Source organism: Cyprinus carpio, chromosome A1 (genome assembly GCF_018340385.1).
Source record: "Cyprinus carpio isolate SPL01 chromosome A1, ASM1834038v1, whole genome shotgun sequence".
Taxonomy (NCBI): domain Eukaryota; kingdom Metazoa; phylum Chordata; class Actinopteri; order Cypriniformes; family Cyprinidae; genus Cyprinus; species Cyprinus carpio.
This window is the reverse complement of record NC_056572.1, coordinates 26,836,436-26,851,202: the sequence shown is the minus strand read 5'-3', so window position 1 is coordinate 26,851,202 and position 14,767 is coordinate 26,836,436. Positions and strand designations below refer to the sequence as shown.

General features: G+C 37.3%; 1 protein-coding gene across 2 annotated transcripts in view; it reads left to right on the top strand.

Moving 5' to 3' along the window:
* The window catches only part of ctnna2 (catenin (cadherin-associated protein), alpha 2), a 371,145-nt gene that overhangs the window by 238,119 nt on the left and 118,259 nt on the right, over positions 1–14,767 (top strand). The window contains exon 8 of one of the 2 annotated variants that reach the window (XM_042759837.1): positions 9,503–9,592. The exons of the other annotated variant lie outside the window; for it this stretch is intronic. Coding sequence (XP_042615771.1) covers positions 9,503–9,571 — 69 coding nt within the window. The 3' untranslated portion in view covers positions 9,572–9,592. Of the gene's footprint in view, positions 1–9,502; positions 9,593–14,767 lie in introns of those variants that run through there. 2 annotated transcript variants of the gene reach the window in all.

The following is a 14,767-nucleotide window of genomic DNA, read 5'->3' as shown; positions in this document are numbered from 1 at the left end:
TTTCAAGATACAGAAGTTGTTGCACTTTTTCTACTCGCAACAGGCACTTTACTTGGCACCTTTTTGCAGCATTCTGTAAGTGTCCTCGACACATTTAATCCCTAATGGCAGCATGGCACTAAAGCTGGTGTACAAGTCATTCCCTGATCTCTCTCTCCCTTTCCTGCTCAACATATGTTGGCACCCCCCACCTGGAGCAGTCCTTCAACAGTTATATGACCCATTTTACATTTCTGTAATCACTCTGACTGATGTGGAATAGACCTCTGGCCATCCACCCCTCACCTGTGGATGTGATTAATTGTGTTTTATAACGCCCAGGAGGCCATCAGTACTGCTGGAGAATTCAATGAACTTGTTTGAATCTACAACCCTCCTGCATCATTATTAGATTTTTTATTACAGTGCTTTAAACTGACCGATGCAAGCATATGGTGTGCGTTTGGATTGAATAGTGTCTTGAGTTGCATACACTTATTCATTCATAAATTTTGTTCGTTCGTTCGTATTATTAATACTTTGTACAATGGAAACACAACTACTAAAACAAAAAATGGTATAATACTAGACTGAAATTTCCCTTTTAACCCTCTGGTGCTATTTATTAATTTTTGAAAATAAATAAATAAATAAAAATAAAAAATCGTCATGATTTTTTGCAACATACTGGTATAAAACTTTACGCAGGTTTTGGAACATGCTATGTGAACACCAAAACAAACAAACAAAAAACACATTGGAACTGAATGGGAAACTGATTTTTATCTAGTCTAGTTTCTAAACATGTTTTGCTCATTCTTTGAGAGGCCAACCTCAAATTTGAAACACAATGCATTAACCGACTAAGGAATGAATATGTCCTCGCTGAGAGATCCGACAACACATGACATTCCACTTGGTGCTGTTCATGTCTTCAGACTTGGAATGATGTGTTTCTATGGTGACACTATCAATGTTTAAATAGAATCTGAATCTATGAGAGTCAGGTGATACAAGTCGTAGCTATTAGAGTATTTCCCATTTATTAGGTATAATTACGAATTCTATGAGGAATGCTTTTTAAATGTTGGAACCAGGGGCGGACTTGCCATCGGGAGCACCGGGACATTTCCCGGTGGCCTGATGGTCATTCTGGCCTGCCGGCTGCCGCTGTGCAGTCGATCAGGCTGACGTGCAATAGGCTGGGATGCAACTGCGAATTAAGGGATTTATAAATCTACGAATCAGGCGATCGCGGAGTGAAAATGACACCACCACATGACCCAACATCAGCGAAGCACTGCCTAATTGGCTATATCCAGAGGCAGGCTTCATCTTAGAAAACCGTGCAAAAAATGGAGCGTAAAAGCAAAGGAGGAGCAGAGAGGGGACGTATAAAAAGGAGAAAAGCCCTGGCAAAGAGATGCAGCAAGTTATGCAAAATCCCAACCATGTTCGCCAGTAAGGTAGCAGTTCGGTCAAAATTACATTTACTGGACATTATATTTACTAGGGGTGGGACGGTTCACTGAAAAAATCTAACTGTTCGGTTCTCCACACACAGTTCGGAACGCGCTGGGACCGTGGTTCAGCTTAAATCTGAGAAAACATCTGTAATATGTTTTACTATAAATAACATGTAACATAAACAGGGTTCATTTAATATATGTTTCTGTTGATGGATGAACATTCTGGCTTCCCAGACATTACAACAACAGAGATAAGAAAAAAAAAAAAGAACCAAAAAAAAAAAAAAAAAAAGTATGGTCAAAAAAAAAAAAAAACCCACCAACCGTGTTATTCTTAATAATATGATAAAATATATATTTTTTGAAAGTATAGTTTTTCCATAAACATAGCACATACAACGGTACCGAAACAGTTACTCTAAAACCATGAAATAAACCTAACCGTGAAAAAAGCTGAACTGGTCCACCCCTTATATTTACGTAATCATTTGGCAGACTGACGCTTTCATCCAAAGTGACTTACAATTGATAAAAAACTATTCTAAAAAAATATAACAAATATATATAATGATAGAAGTTTTAAAAGAGCATCTTAATGACAAACTAGCACACTGTTACATATGGGGATACAGTATTTTTTTAGTGCCAAATTTGACCAGCAATTTTGATTTTCCATTTCTAGCCTACAGTATGTAGCCTAGTCTAAAATGTTTATTTATTTATTTTGAAGGTGTCGAAGGAAGCAACAGCGCTCCTGCTGTTGAACAAGAGGGGGTGGACAGTTCAGCTTTTGAGTCAGAGCAGGAACCTTCTGGTAAAGTTTAAGCTATAAGCAAAAGTAAAACATGCTGGCTATACTCTTAGAACAATATGTGCTTTTATGATTTATAAGATCATCAGTAGTAGGACTGTGATCATGGGGACATACAGTTGATGGCTGCATAATTAATATAGATTATTGAAAGTGTTTATTTCATATTGCAGAGAAACTAGATGTGCAGAGTGTTTTGGAGAGAGGGATTCAGGGAAAGATGATATAGATGGTGTATTCCTAGTGAGTTTTTGAGGGTTTATTTATTTATCCATTCATATTATTTATGGTAGTCTACCTGTTACATCAACTAACAGGGTTAACCTACAAGTTTAGCAGTCTGGTGGACACATGAATTGGGTGGTGGTGACTGCAGCAACAGAGGTGGCCTGGGGTGGAGTCGAATTCCCGGCCTGATTTACTGTTACTGATTTACTGACCTCATTAATAAGGTTATTATGGCATGGCGTAGATGCACCTATAGTCTGTTTTGAATTCTATTAAAATGAACAGCTTACAACTGTAGACAGAGGTTAAGTTTTATTTATTCTAACTTAACATTCCTTTAGACAGGGACATCTGAGTAGTGCAGCTATGGTATGGAAATGTAATTCCATCACATAGACCTGTAATTCATTTAACATGGTTTCCAGAAATGAAATCATCTGGCTGCAGAGCAAATCGACAGGGTCAAACATGCCATATCAAGAGGCTGTTAACCCATACATCCATAACAATGCAAGTGTAAATATAAAACAAATGAGTTACTAACTCAGCGCCCACCCCAACCGTACCCTCAAATTGAGTAATTATTTAACATGGGGGTATGATTAAAGGAATGAGAGATTTAATTTTACTGTGCAGAATGATTAGAGCTATTGAATCACTGTTCAATTTAATGAAATTGCCTTTGTGATTCAATTTTTGCTGTGGGTGTAAGGGAGATGGTCTGGCCATTAAAATGTGTGATTGATTGATGAATTTTAATCTTGACTATGGTCAGGTCGACAGAGAGAGAGAGCGAGCGTGAGGGAGGATAAGAAAAAGGGGATGATTTTTTTGTGCTTTATAACTTGGCAGATTAAATTATTTGTTCTGGTTTGTAATATTTTGATTCAGTGGGTAATTTATCTTTTGATTTAATGGATATCAAGACTTTGGCTGTGTTGCTACTACTATACCAAATTAGAGTTTGCATCTGAAGTGAATATTTTGCTTTAGTAAAACCATCACTCTTCATTAACCTATTTGTTTCTGGATATACTTATATAAATATTTAGTGCTCAATAGTACATGCGGTGCTGTATATCACAGTAAATAATACCATCAAAAGCCTTTTTTCAAGGTTTAATGCCATTTCAGCATTTTTAAGTCATGCAGTTATGGATGCAACAAGCCACCGTGTTTTCCTTCTCCTATGTAGGGCATTCATGCTGGTTTTCTTCTCGCCAAGGGAAAGGAAAACATGACCTCTTTCATATGTCTGACTCGCAAACTAATTAACCAAGCCCTCCTGATTGCTAATTCCCACAGTTCACCTCTGCAGAGACAGATGTCTCTCCACCCTCCATCCTGACATCCCTCTTCCTTGTGGTGTAAAGGGAAGAAAGCAGTGAAGGCGATAGAGGGGAGGGAGGGTGCTGGCCTTGGGCAGGACTTGTTCTGAATGCCATCTGCTTTCATTTGATTTTGTTCTCATTTGTCTTCTCTCCCTCTCTCTCTCTAACCTCTTAATCCTTGCATTTCCCTCTTCGCATAACAAGACCAAATTTCTGCACCGTATAATGTATCTTTGATTTAATACAAGGTCCCTTTGACCAATTAAAGCTGTACTGGTTGGCTTTATTTTTGATGTTCTGCTTGATTTGATTTCAGTTTTGTTTTTAATTACACCTGCCCTTGTTGGCAAGGACGGGCTGTTTGTGCAGCTTCGGTCAAATAAGGCAGTGGTTTCAGGTTTTTTTTTGTTTTGTTTTTTCTGCTGACCTGGGTGGGCAACTTCAGATTTGTACTTGCTATCCTGCAAATATAATAAATAGCCATTTATGTAATATAGTAGCATATATGTAAAATCTATTTTCGTATGTAACAATTTTTCCAAGTGACAGTTTTGTCAGCCAGTCTAAAACACTCACATTTACAATTTAACATTAACCCTGTAAAGCCTGACAAACAGTATGAATTTATATAAACTGCTATATATGAATTAGCATATATGTTTTTGGTTTATATAGTGTAATATAGTGAGAATATGCTCATACTCAAGGACAAAAAAAAAAAAAAAACACCATACTGATACAGTAATTAAATGGCCAAAGAGTAAAATGATATAATAATATATATTCCTCGTCATGTTGATAATTTAAATGTCTTAAAAATTTGATTTTTAAATTTGATGACAGTAGGCTATATGAGGTTAAGAAATTACCCATAGTGCTTTCCTCCCCAAAGTAAACATTTCACCAAAAATGAACAATGGGAATGGAAACGCACATCATTTATACATACATACTATTATTAGGTTTATTGTAAAGGGCCACTTTGAGCAAATGAGAGCAGGCTGCATTAAGTGACCGAAAGATCTGTGTTCGACTCCTGCAGTCCGTTGCAGCTTTGAAGCAATTCCCTTTTCACATGGCCATGCCCGCAGGCTAGGTTCTCACACACGGCTGAGCCAAACACTTTTGTTGGCATTTTCCATCCATTGCTATCCAGTTGTCGTGAGCGAGAGGGAAGAGCGCATGGCGAGTGAGTGAAACCAGAAGAGGAGGGCGTGCAAGTGAGGGATGTAGTGATTGTTTAGCATGAAGCAGAGGCGGACGACATTCATCAGCTGCCACATAACCATAAAAGAGAGCTTAGTCACACGTGAGAGTTAGTGTGTGCAGGTGACAGGTTGAGCCCTCTGTGTCTGAGCACTGTGTGCCACATGCTTGCATCTGTTAAGATTCAGACACGATTTAGGCTTGGACAAGGACTTTGTGTTCTTGATGAGTGTATCTATCTGATCTTTCTGCTAGTACAGGGTGCGCAAAAGAGGGTGTGAGTGGGAACTATAGGGGGTAGTTAAAATTAAATTTTGGGCTGCACAATTGATCAAAATATCATAGAAATCACAATATAGCTTGTCATGATCAAATCAAAGACTGTGATTTAAATAAGTATATTTAAATGTATTTTCAGAATTTCACTCGTGTTCCAAAAATACAAGTCTGTGTCTTTGAAATGTTAAAAGCTTAAGAGGTGGATTTTTTTAAAGTAAAGCGTTTAAGACATAAATATCGGTAACTTGTTAGTGTATAATAATAATAATAATAATAATTAACAGCATTGCATTTAAATAACTTTTTATAATCATAATTTTGTAATTCTATAATTTTATAGTGAAAACTACTACTACCACGACTACTACTAATAAATACTTTGAAATAGGTATTGGTTTGTTTCAGCAACAACAGTATGAGATGTTTTCATATGAAATAATATCTTATCACTGTTGAAATCACCATATATGACAGTATTTGCAATATAATTTTATTTGGCCAAGTTGTGCAGCCCTATATCTAAATAATTTTAAAATCACTGTTGAAATATCAAAACATTTACTGAAATAGTTAATATTAATATTTTTATCTTTACCTGAATATAATTTGACCATTAACCACCATTAGGGAACCATGAATATGGGAATATGTTGTTAAATTATTGAAATATTAACCTACAAGCTCAGGGGGTACTTCAAGTAAATATTTCACGACAGTTAAGTCCCATTGGGCTTGGGTCAAGTTTAAGGTCTTTAATTCAGTAACATAAGGATTTTGTTACTTATATCATGCAAAGAGGTTACCCAGTCATGATCATTAACATATAAAGAACACAGCATGGAACAGCCTGTTTGAATCAGCTACATTGCTACAAGTCAACTTGTGAAAATAAAAAAGCAAGTGCTACTAAAGTATAGATTTTTTTTTTTCTTTAAGGAAGTGCAGCAGATCTGTTTGTTCCATCAGAGTAACATTTACAGCATGATTATATATGTGAACGTACAAGCTGTCCACAGACACATTGGTTGGCATCAAGTTCTAAATGTCAAAGGTCGAGTCGCATGCATTTGACTGTCTCCTGCGGACCCCCACGGTCCTCAGCATGACTGTATATTTCAGAACACTCTGAATGGAGCTCAGAGGAAAAATGAATGAGATAGTTGTTTTGTCGATAGAGAAAAGTCTCTTTTCCACCAATTTCCTGGCCAATTTCCTCCAGCTGCATTCTCCTCAGTCTCTGGAGTTGACAAGTATACTCTGAGGCATCTCCCTTGAAGCAGCTACAAAGTGCTATGCTTCATTTCACAATTCATCCTCATTGCTTCAGAGTTTTTGTCCTCTTTAGGTTTTGGGCTACATTTCATTTATTTCCAGAAAGTCACAAGATTATGATGCAAATGTTGTTTAGTTGAAAAGATATACGGGTAAAAAAATAAATCATTGCAAAATATGCAGTTCATTTCCTAAATTTGCTGAGCAGACAGACACTTAGTTAAATGTACTAGAAGTATCATTCGTTTGAAGGCGGAACTCTTGTTTTTGGAAATATCTGTACATAAAGATTGTTTTAAAGTAGCTTCACAGTATCAACAGAATAAATTATAGAAACTACTAAAAGTGTCATTATTCAAGTCGGTTAATTGGGCAGTGTTTGTTCAGTTCAGTTCAATAATTGTGTACAGTTTATTATGAAACATGTCTAATTCAGCAAAAATAATAAATCATTTTTAATTCATATTGGGATTTTTTCTCATCTGATAGTGTCAGTGCTGTCAAAAATACTAGACACATGTATGAAAACGAATGAGATAACATTACAGTTGTTGAGGAGAATAATTTGTGTTCTGAATCTATCATTAGTTTTAACCAGTGTTGGAAAATCTCAATTACTGTGTCCTCTGCAGCATCATTATTTGTCTGCTTGGCACTGTGCTTATATTTGGCCCCGTAATATATCCAGCTCTGAGTAAACAAATTAAGATTTGTTTGTCTTTATAATTGATATGAGGGTTAGTTGCAAGTCATCAGGAAAGAATGGGTAGAAGAGGGAGGGGAAAGTGGTTTGAGAATAACCCAAGATACATGGGTTGCCTGCACATAAGTACCATCCCACAGATTTATTAGGCTGCATCTCAAACAAGTGATTAGGGTTTTTTGGTTTGTCTGTGGTAAGTATCGAGCCAGCATATCAGACTGTTCATGATAAATACTAAAACTTCAGCTAACAAATGTAAATACCTCATAAACAGGGGACAATAAGCAAGAAGTAGTGTAGAATATGGCTGACTGGTAGGCAGTGGGGTTTGTATTGTGTGAATCCATTAACAAAATAAAAACAGTGTGAATGTTTTAATATAAATATATAAGCATAGCAACTGAGATGCAGTACCACAGTCTGCAGTTTCAAGACCACATTTCCAGGTCCCTAGTTATTTGTAGCAGTGCCACCTAACCAATTTTACTCAATAGAGGATTCAAACCTGAAACAAAAAGGTGCAAATGTTACACCCATAAACGTTCTTCAGTGTTTGACTTTTATCACTCATGAGATTAACTAAAATGTTTAATAAACGAACACAAGGGGAAAGGGATGTGTAGAAGATGTGCCGTTCTGTGGATTTTGTATGGAGTGGAGTGGCTCAAATTCTAGATGCGGAACCATCCATTTTTTTATTCTGAGGCATCACCATCAGTGTCAAATCCCCTTTAATTTTCCGTCACACATCACACAATTTTCCGATCATACATGTCAAGCTATGTGTATGTTTACATTTAGCCGTTTTCCTGGACTCCTGCCTTGGATCACATTATGGCTTGGCAGAGCACAGCGCCAGTTTAACGTTATTATAGCAGACTGACTCATATAAGCTGACACTGACTGATCGTGCTGCATATAGTGTGGTCTCGCCCAATTCATCTGTTTTAAAACAAACTCCCTTCATTTTATCTGCCGCCTCTGAGCCCAGACAGCATGCTTATGTACTGATAAAGTGTGCTAAGCTAAGAGTTTCCCCATTCATTAACATTAGTTATTCCCCCTGGTCCGAAACCTGTTCAGTATTTACACTAGAGAGGATAAACTGAGTTTTTCTGGAGGGGATGTTGGCTACACTGCAGACTGAAAGCCAAATGCATCCTACTGTCACACCAACCACGCATCTGGACCCGTTGCTTCCAGCATTCTTTGCACTGAAATAACCCTCAGAATGGGATGCCTAGGTGGATAGATAATCTCAGTGGGGTAAATATTCATTTGGGTAGTTGAGCTGGTAGTTTGGAATGCAGGGAATGGAACTGAAAAAAAAAAAAGTTATTCCACGCTGCCATTATTTAGAGTGCGGATGGGGCCGCTCTTTGCCTGAGTCTGCATTCATAAATCTCCTCTTGGCTCCATGAATGTAATCAGGTGCTTTGCAGAGGACACACACTGGCACAACACACTCCATCTCTCTTGTCAACAGCCAAGGCAACTATATGGAGGGGTGTGATGGCGAAACTTATGCTTTTGGGATCAAAAAGGGGGGACATGAAGCAGAAGCCTTTGGTTATCTTCTGAGTCAGCCATTTTGAAACGTAGCAAAGCAGTGTTTTGCCATGCCATGTTTTGCAAAAGGAAGAGGACAAAGTTCAAAGAGTGGGCAAGGAGAACAATTCTGTTTGTTGCTTATGGGTATTTGTATATTAAACTTTAGAGCACATACAAATGTAGGCATAGACACTTGCTTTAAGGATTGTCAGGTGTCCGAGCATGAAACGTACCATCTGTCTCAACTACCGCACCACAGGTCTTTGACACCTCTTTATTCTGTTTTATCTTCACTCGCTGCATGTAGTTTTCCCTCTTTATTTCTCTCTCTCTCTCTATCACTTGTGTGTGTGTGTGTGTGTGTGTGTGTGTGTGTGTGTGTGTGTGTGTGTGTGTGTATATATATATATATATATATATATATATATATATATATATGTGTGTAGAAATAAAATCTGAACTAAAGAAGAAAATAAACTAAAGCATAGCAAAGCAGCATTTCTTTTCTCTTTTCTCCATCTTTCTTTCTTTCTTTCTTTCTTTCTTTCTTTCTTTCTTTCTTTCTTTCTGTCTTTCTTTCTTTCTTTCTTTCTTTCTTTCTTTCCTCCTGTGCTTCCACCTCTACCTGCTGGTCTCTATCTGAATGTGTCTCCATCCCCAAATCTTCTTTTAGGTAAGTCCTTTATCTTTAAAATATCCCACCATGCTTTATGTGGCTTATTCCTGGATTCATGAATATTGAGAAACACTTGTTGTTTGGAACATTTCAACTTGATTTAAATATGTGTTTGACAAACAGACTATCTTCAGGGTTAAATTTGTATGTACTACAGTATAGCAGTATAGTATGCAGTCTATTGTAGTAAACAGCCTAAATGGGTGTTACAGTATGTTCCACTGGATGAATTTTAATTGGCTGATGATGGAGTTAGATGATTGGCTGATGGTTAATGTTTAATTTTAAGTAATTTTTAAAGTTAAAATCTAGTTTAAGTTCCCTAATCAAATTGTCGCTGGTATACCTTCTCTATAGTTGTTTGCTACTTTCATGTGCTGTGTTTGATAGTGACGTTGCACCACAATAACTCTTAAAACTATTCATGAATTTTGAGCCTTCCAGTAGTTTTATAGAGTCAGTCCCATTCATTAGACAGAAATTAATTATTTGATCATCTGGCATGAAAGAATGAAAAGAAAGATGCAGGGTGTTCAAGGTGTTAGTTATGTAATCATATGGTCAGAGATGTATTTACTCTCTCTCTTTATGTGGACATCTATCTGTGCTGACACTCTCACTACATTAGTGACTCTTTTTCAATTGAGATCCACTGCTTAGTTTGAAGGGGTTTTGTAGCTATCTTTGTAAGAAACTCATTAGCATGCTATAAGACATGCAGAATTCATGTTAAATATTTAAATGGTCCATACATTACATACAAGGAGGCTTTCACCCCACACATCACATATACTACAATTATTCTGTATTTTATTTTTCTAAACACTGCTTCCCTGCTGTTCAGTCACAGAGAGCTCATAAGACATCTTCTTTTGGCAAATGTTCTGCATTGAAGGCAATCTCAAAATGCATTGTGCCAAGCTCAGTGAAAGATACAGTAAATCTAAGATGGCAGATTATGTGAGTAAAAATGTTATAAATATACTAAGTACTAAAAGTATTGATGAAAATAGTTTTGAATAATTAAAAATGGGGCATTTTACAAAAAAAAAAAAAAATGCTTTGTAAGAGTCAAATAATCTCTATTAGTATACCTGTTATTTTTTCTTTACGCTTCAATTTTATTGACAGCTTCTCTTTTCTTTTCTTTTCTTTTTTATTTTTACGTTAGGTAGAGCATTAAATGTATGTTGCATAAAATACCCATTATCATTTATCATGTTTTATTGAAAACCCCCTATTTAACCAGCAGTCAACTGGTTAAACAGGCTTTTTTTTCTGCAGCCTTCATTGTCCTTCTCAACACAATCAAGATTCCTTATGCTTCTCTCCTAATTCCACTTTTTGCACAGCATCTTTGATATCCTGTGGGGCAGAGGAATTACTGCGGAAATTACTGCTCTGCAAGATTTCTTTTTCATCCTGTCAGGGCAGAGAGTGTTCAGCTGTTCAAATACAGCTATCAGGTGGTTTTTGTTTTTGTCACTTTGAATCTCATAACCCACCATTGGTACTTTGAGATACCGAAGAGATATGTAATTGGCACATAATAGATACATCGGCAATAAATAACCTTGAATATAGCAATTAGCAGAGTCCAGCAGGTATAGGAATTAGGGTTGGGCCGATAGACGATGCCGTTGTCCATCACCGATGGCTGACAGACATCACGATGTTCAGCTGACGTCGTGATTACCCTCCTAATTAAAACATCCTAATTAATCACACTAGCCTACATCACCCAGTGCTATGCATGCTTTATAATTAAGTTGTTCCTAATCACAATACAAATCAAAATAGAATCTTGATCACAATACACAAAAACAACAACAAAATTTTAAAATGATTTGAATAATAAATATTATTATAAATAAAATTAAAATAGTGACATGTAGCCAAGTATGGGTGTCCCATACTCGGAATTTGTGCTCTGCATTTAACCCATGCAAGTGCAAACAAACACACAGCAGTGAGTAGTGAACAACACACACTGTGAACACACACCCAGAGCAGTTGGCAGCCATGTGCTGCGGTGCCTGGAGAGCAGTTGGGGGTTCGGTGCCTTCCTCAAGGGTCTCACCTCAGTCGTCACCTCAGGAAGAGAGCGCTGGCCATTCACTCCCCCACGACAATCCCTGCTGGTACTGAGACTCGAACCCGTGACCTTTGGGTTACAAGTCTGACTATCTAACCATTAGGTGATGACTGCCCTATTAGCCTAATAATAATTCAATGTAATGTTTTAATCATCTGATGTCCACATCGCTCCTTAGGCACGGGAATACTTCACTTTCCGCGTTCTGTTCCATCTTGCGCCCAGCTGCGACCACACAGCTTATGAAGTATACTTAACCACAGATGAGCGTGGACGGACGAGCTTGACAATGCACAGTATCACCTATTTGATTCGTCTCAACATTCACCAGGGACACTTCTGATGAAAATGTTCTGAATATTGCAAATTGCTAGTTGCTAGGTAACCATGCATTCCATCCATCTCATAATTATACAAAATACAAACGAGAGAGCTGCATGGATGACGCATTTTTGTAGGTGAAAACCCGGATACGAGTTAGCATTTTAGATAGCGTAGAGTTAGTTCCACTGTCCTGAAGCCCTTTTTTTTTTTTTCTTTAATGCCTGTTATAACGTCTGTAATTAACACAAGCCTAGATATTTTCACAGTTTATTCTATGCCATAAAATCATTAGTACCCTAGGTGATGACAAATGGCTAAATGAGACTACAGAGGTTGTCTGGGACATTAAACATCATCACGCCAAACAGGAAAACTCATCTACTCACTAGTCCACATTCACAGCCTTGTTGTGCACTCATGCTTTCACTCAAACTTGCAAGAAAAATGTCATGCGGCCATGGTGTAGTTTGTTTATAGCCAGTTTAAGCTTTTTACTTCTGGCAATTGTATTTAGGCTTCAAAATTCATAAAAGTTGCTTTCTGTGAAGATTTGTGAAGATTATCATGATTAACAAAATATGTAAGGATCAACAATTTTTGTTGGTCACATACCTTATCATCCAAAAGCTAATGGAAAAATCCTGTTGAGTTTTTAGTGAGAGAACCAGGGTGATGTGAACTTCTGGGTTGGCCTATAAACATATGTCATCACTGCAGCACTCAATTTGTTTTTAAAGGAAGCATAAGTTTACGCATGAGCACAACATCTTCAGTTTAGAGTTTAGAGCTGTCGCTTTAAGAATACAGAAGGAGAGAGAAATAGAGACAGAGACAAAGGTTATCGATCCTCTTTATTGTGCCACATCTCTCTCTCTAGCTTTACTCACAGTAACCGTGGTATAGATACAGACTGCAGTGTATTATATGGTCTGATCTCTACAGTGCGCTCTCTCTCATTCAGATCATCAAAACTGCTCTCAGGTAGCTCTGTCTCTGAAGGGTTTCTGGGAAAAGTCACTGTCAGGGTCAGCAAATAAGTATCGCTGTTTTCTCACGTTTCAGATATTTTTCACATATCTGCATAAATGGAGAACAGCGAGCTGTGCACTGGGTGCGACCCATGAGATATTCCATAAACTTGCAGAAAATAACAATCGGCATTGTTTCCCACTCTATGACTGTGTGCTCAGTTCAGCACCACAAATGCGAGAGCAGATGTTGCTGAACATTAGCCCTGAGCATTACCGTTCAGCCATATGATATATGACTTTAAATGGTGTGTAATGCCATATTATTCATTAATGTAATGCCCATTGGGCCGTTTACATTGGGTATGAATTAAATTGTAACTGCGACAGCCTTTCTCTCTCTCTCTTTTTTTTTTTTTTTTTTGGTTATGTGTTGTTTCATAAAGCATGTTGATGTATGTCCTTTTCCCACTCACTTCAGTTTCACTTCATGTGTTAATGAAGACGTGGGTGTGTATAGTATGTCTGTTTAAATAAGCATTTAAAGCCATGCAAATTAGTCTTTTCTGACACTATATACATTTATTATATATATAGCTATTTTAATGATTTAGTTACATTGAAAATGGCACAGTGCCCCCGGGGCGGCGGTTAATGTGACGCCAGTGATGCAGATGCCCATATAAAAATGATGATGATGTTGGTAATTATAACGATGAGTTGGAGGATTATAAAGCCGTCTTGCTCAGTTTACTCACATTCCAATAAAAGCAAGTTCTTTACTACAACTTTATATTGCAAATAATAAGGATGATATCGACTTGAATATATTTATGAGTCACAGAGGGAAGCAACGGTCGATTCTTGTGTAGATTCTTAATGGTACGTGTCTTCTAGAGGCTGGGTCAGTCCTATGTGTTTTGGCAGAGTATCTGTTTATGTGTAGGTGTTTTATTATGCGAGACCAGAGGCAGGGAATGGCACACAGGGGCATTCAATCAACACTGAGAGACAGCAAGCAAGGTTAATTAATTTGTTAAGCATCTGGTGCTCTATCAAGAGACTCTGATGAAATATCTGGATTTTATGTATGCTGACACCGTGACACTTAATCTAGTTTTCGCGTATCACTGACCTTCTTATGAAATGCAATCTGTTTGTTTGATATTCGAGGGAAACTAGGAAACGCGGTCTGGGTTGTCAGATAGCTGACAAGGTTTGCTAGATACTAATACTCAAGACTAAGATGTCCTGGTGTTTTTACATACCTAGCAAAATGTTTAGTTTCTAGGTGTAATGGAAAATAGTTTAAATTATCTCTTGAGTGTTTTCTTCTTATAAAATTGCTAAAACGTAAATAAAAAGAAGAGAATAAAAAGAAAATATAATTCAAAAATATTATGAAAGCTATAATATTATCTCCCTTTTACTAAAATAACACTTCATCTAAGCATAGTTTGTGATGTTGTTTCTCTTCATCAGTTATATATTAAGTTAGTTATAAAGTTATATTGTAGCAATGCATCTGTGAGATTAAGCCGATGATTTGCTTTGATTGATTTGTATAGATTGAGAATTTGTTTTAGCTCTGTAGTTGTTTGTAGCATCTTGTCATCTTGCTTTGTTTACCACTGTTGACCCTCTTTAACTCTGCTGTACAACACCCTAGTACTCACTTGAGATCTCCATATTCAGCTGCTACTTGCATGTTGCATGCACACACATACACACATATGGACGCTCAGGCTAACAAGGTCAAAAGCTAATGTGTCTTACCCCCTACCACTTGGCACGACTGCTTTCCCACAGATCCAAGGGCTCGCCCCTGCCTGAATTCATGTCTTAGTGATCGACCATTGCTGTCTTCTTTCTCTC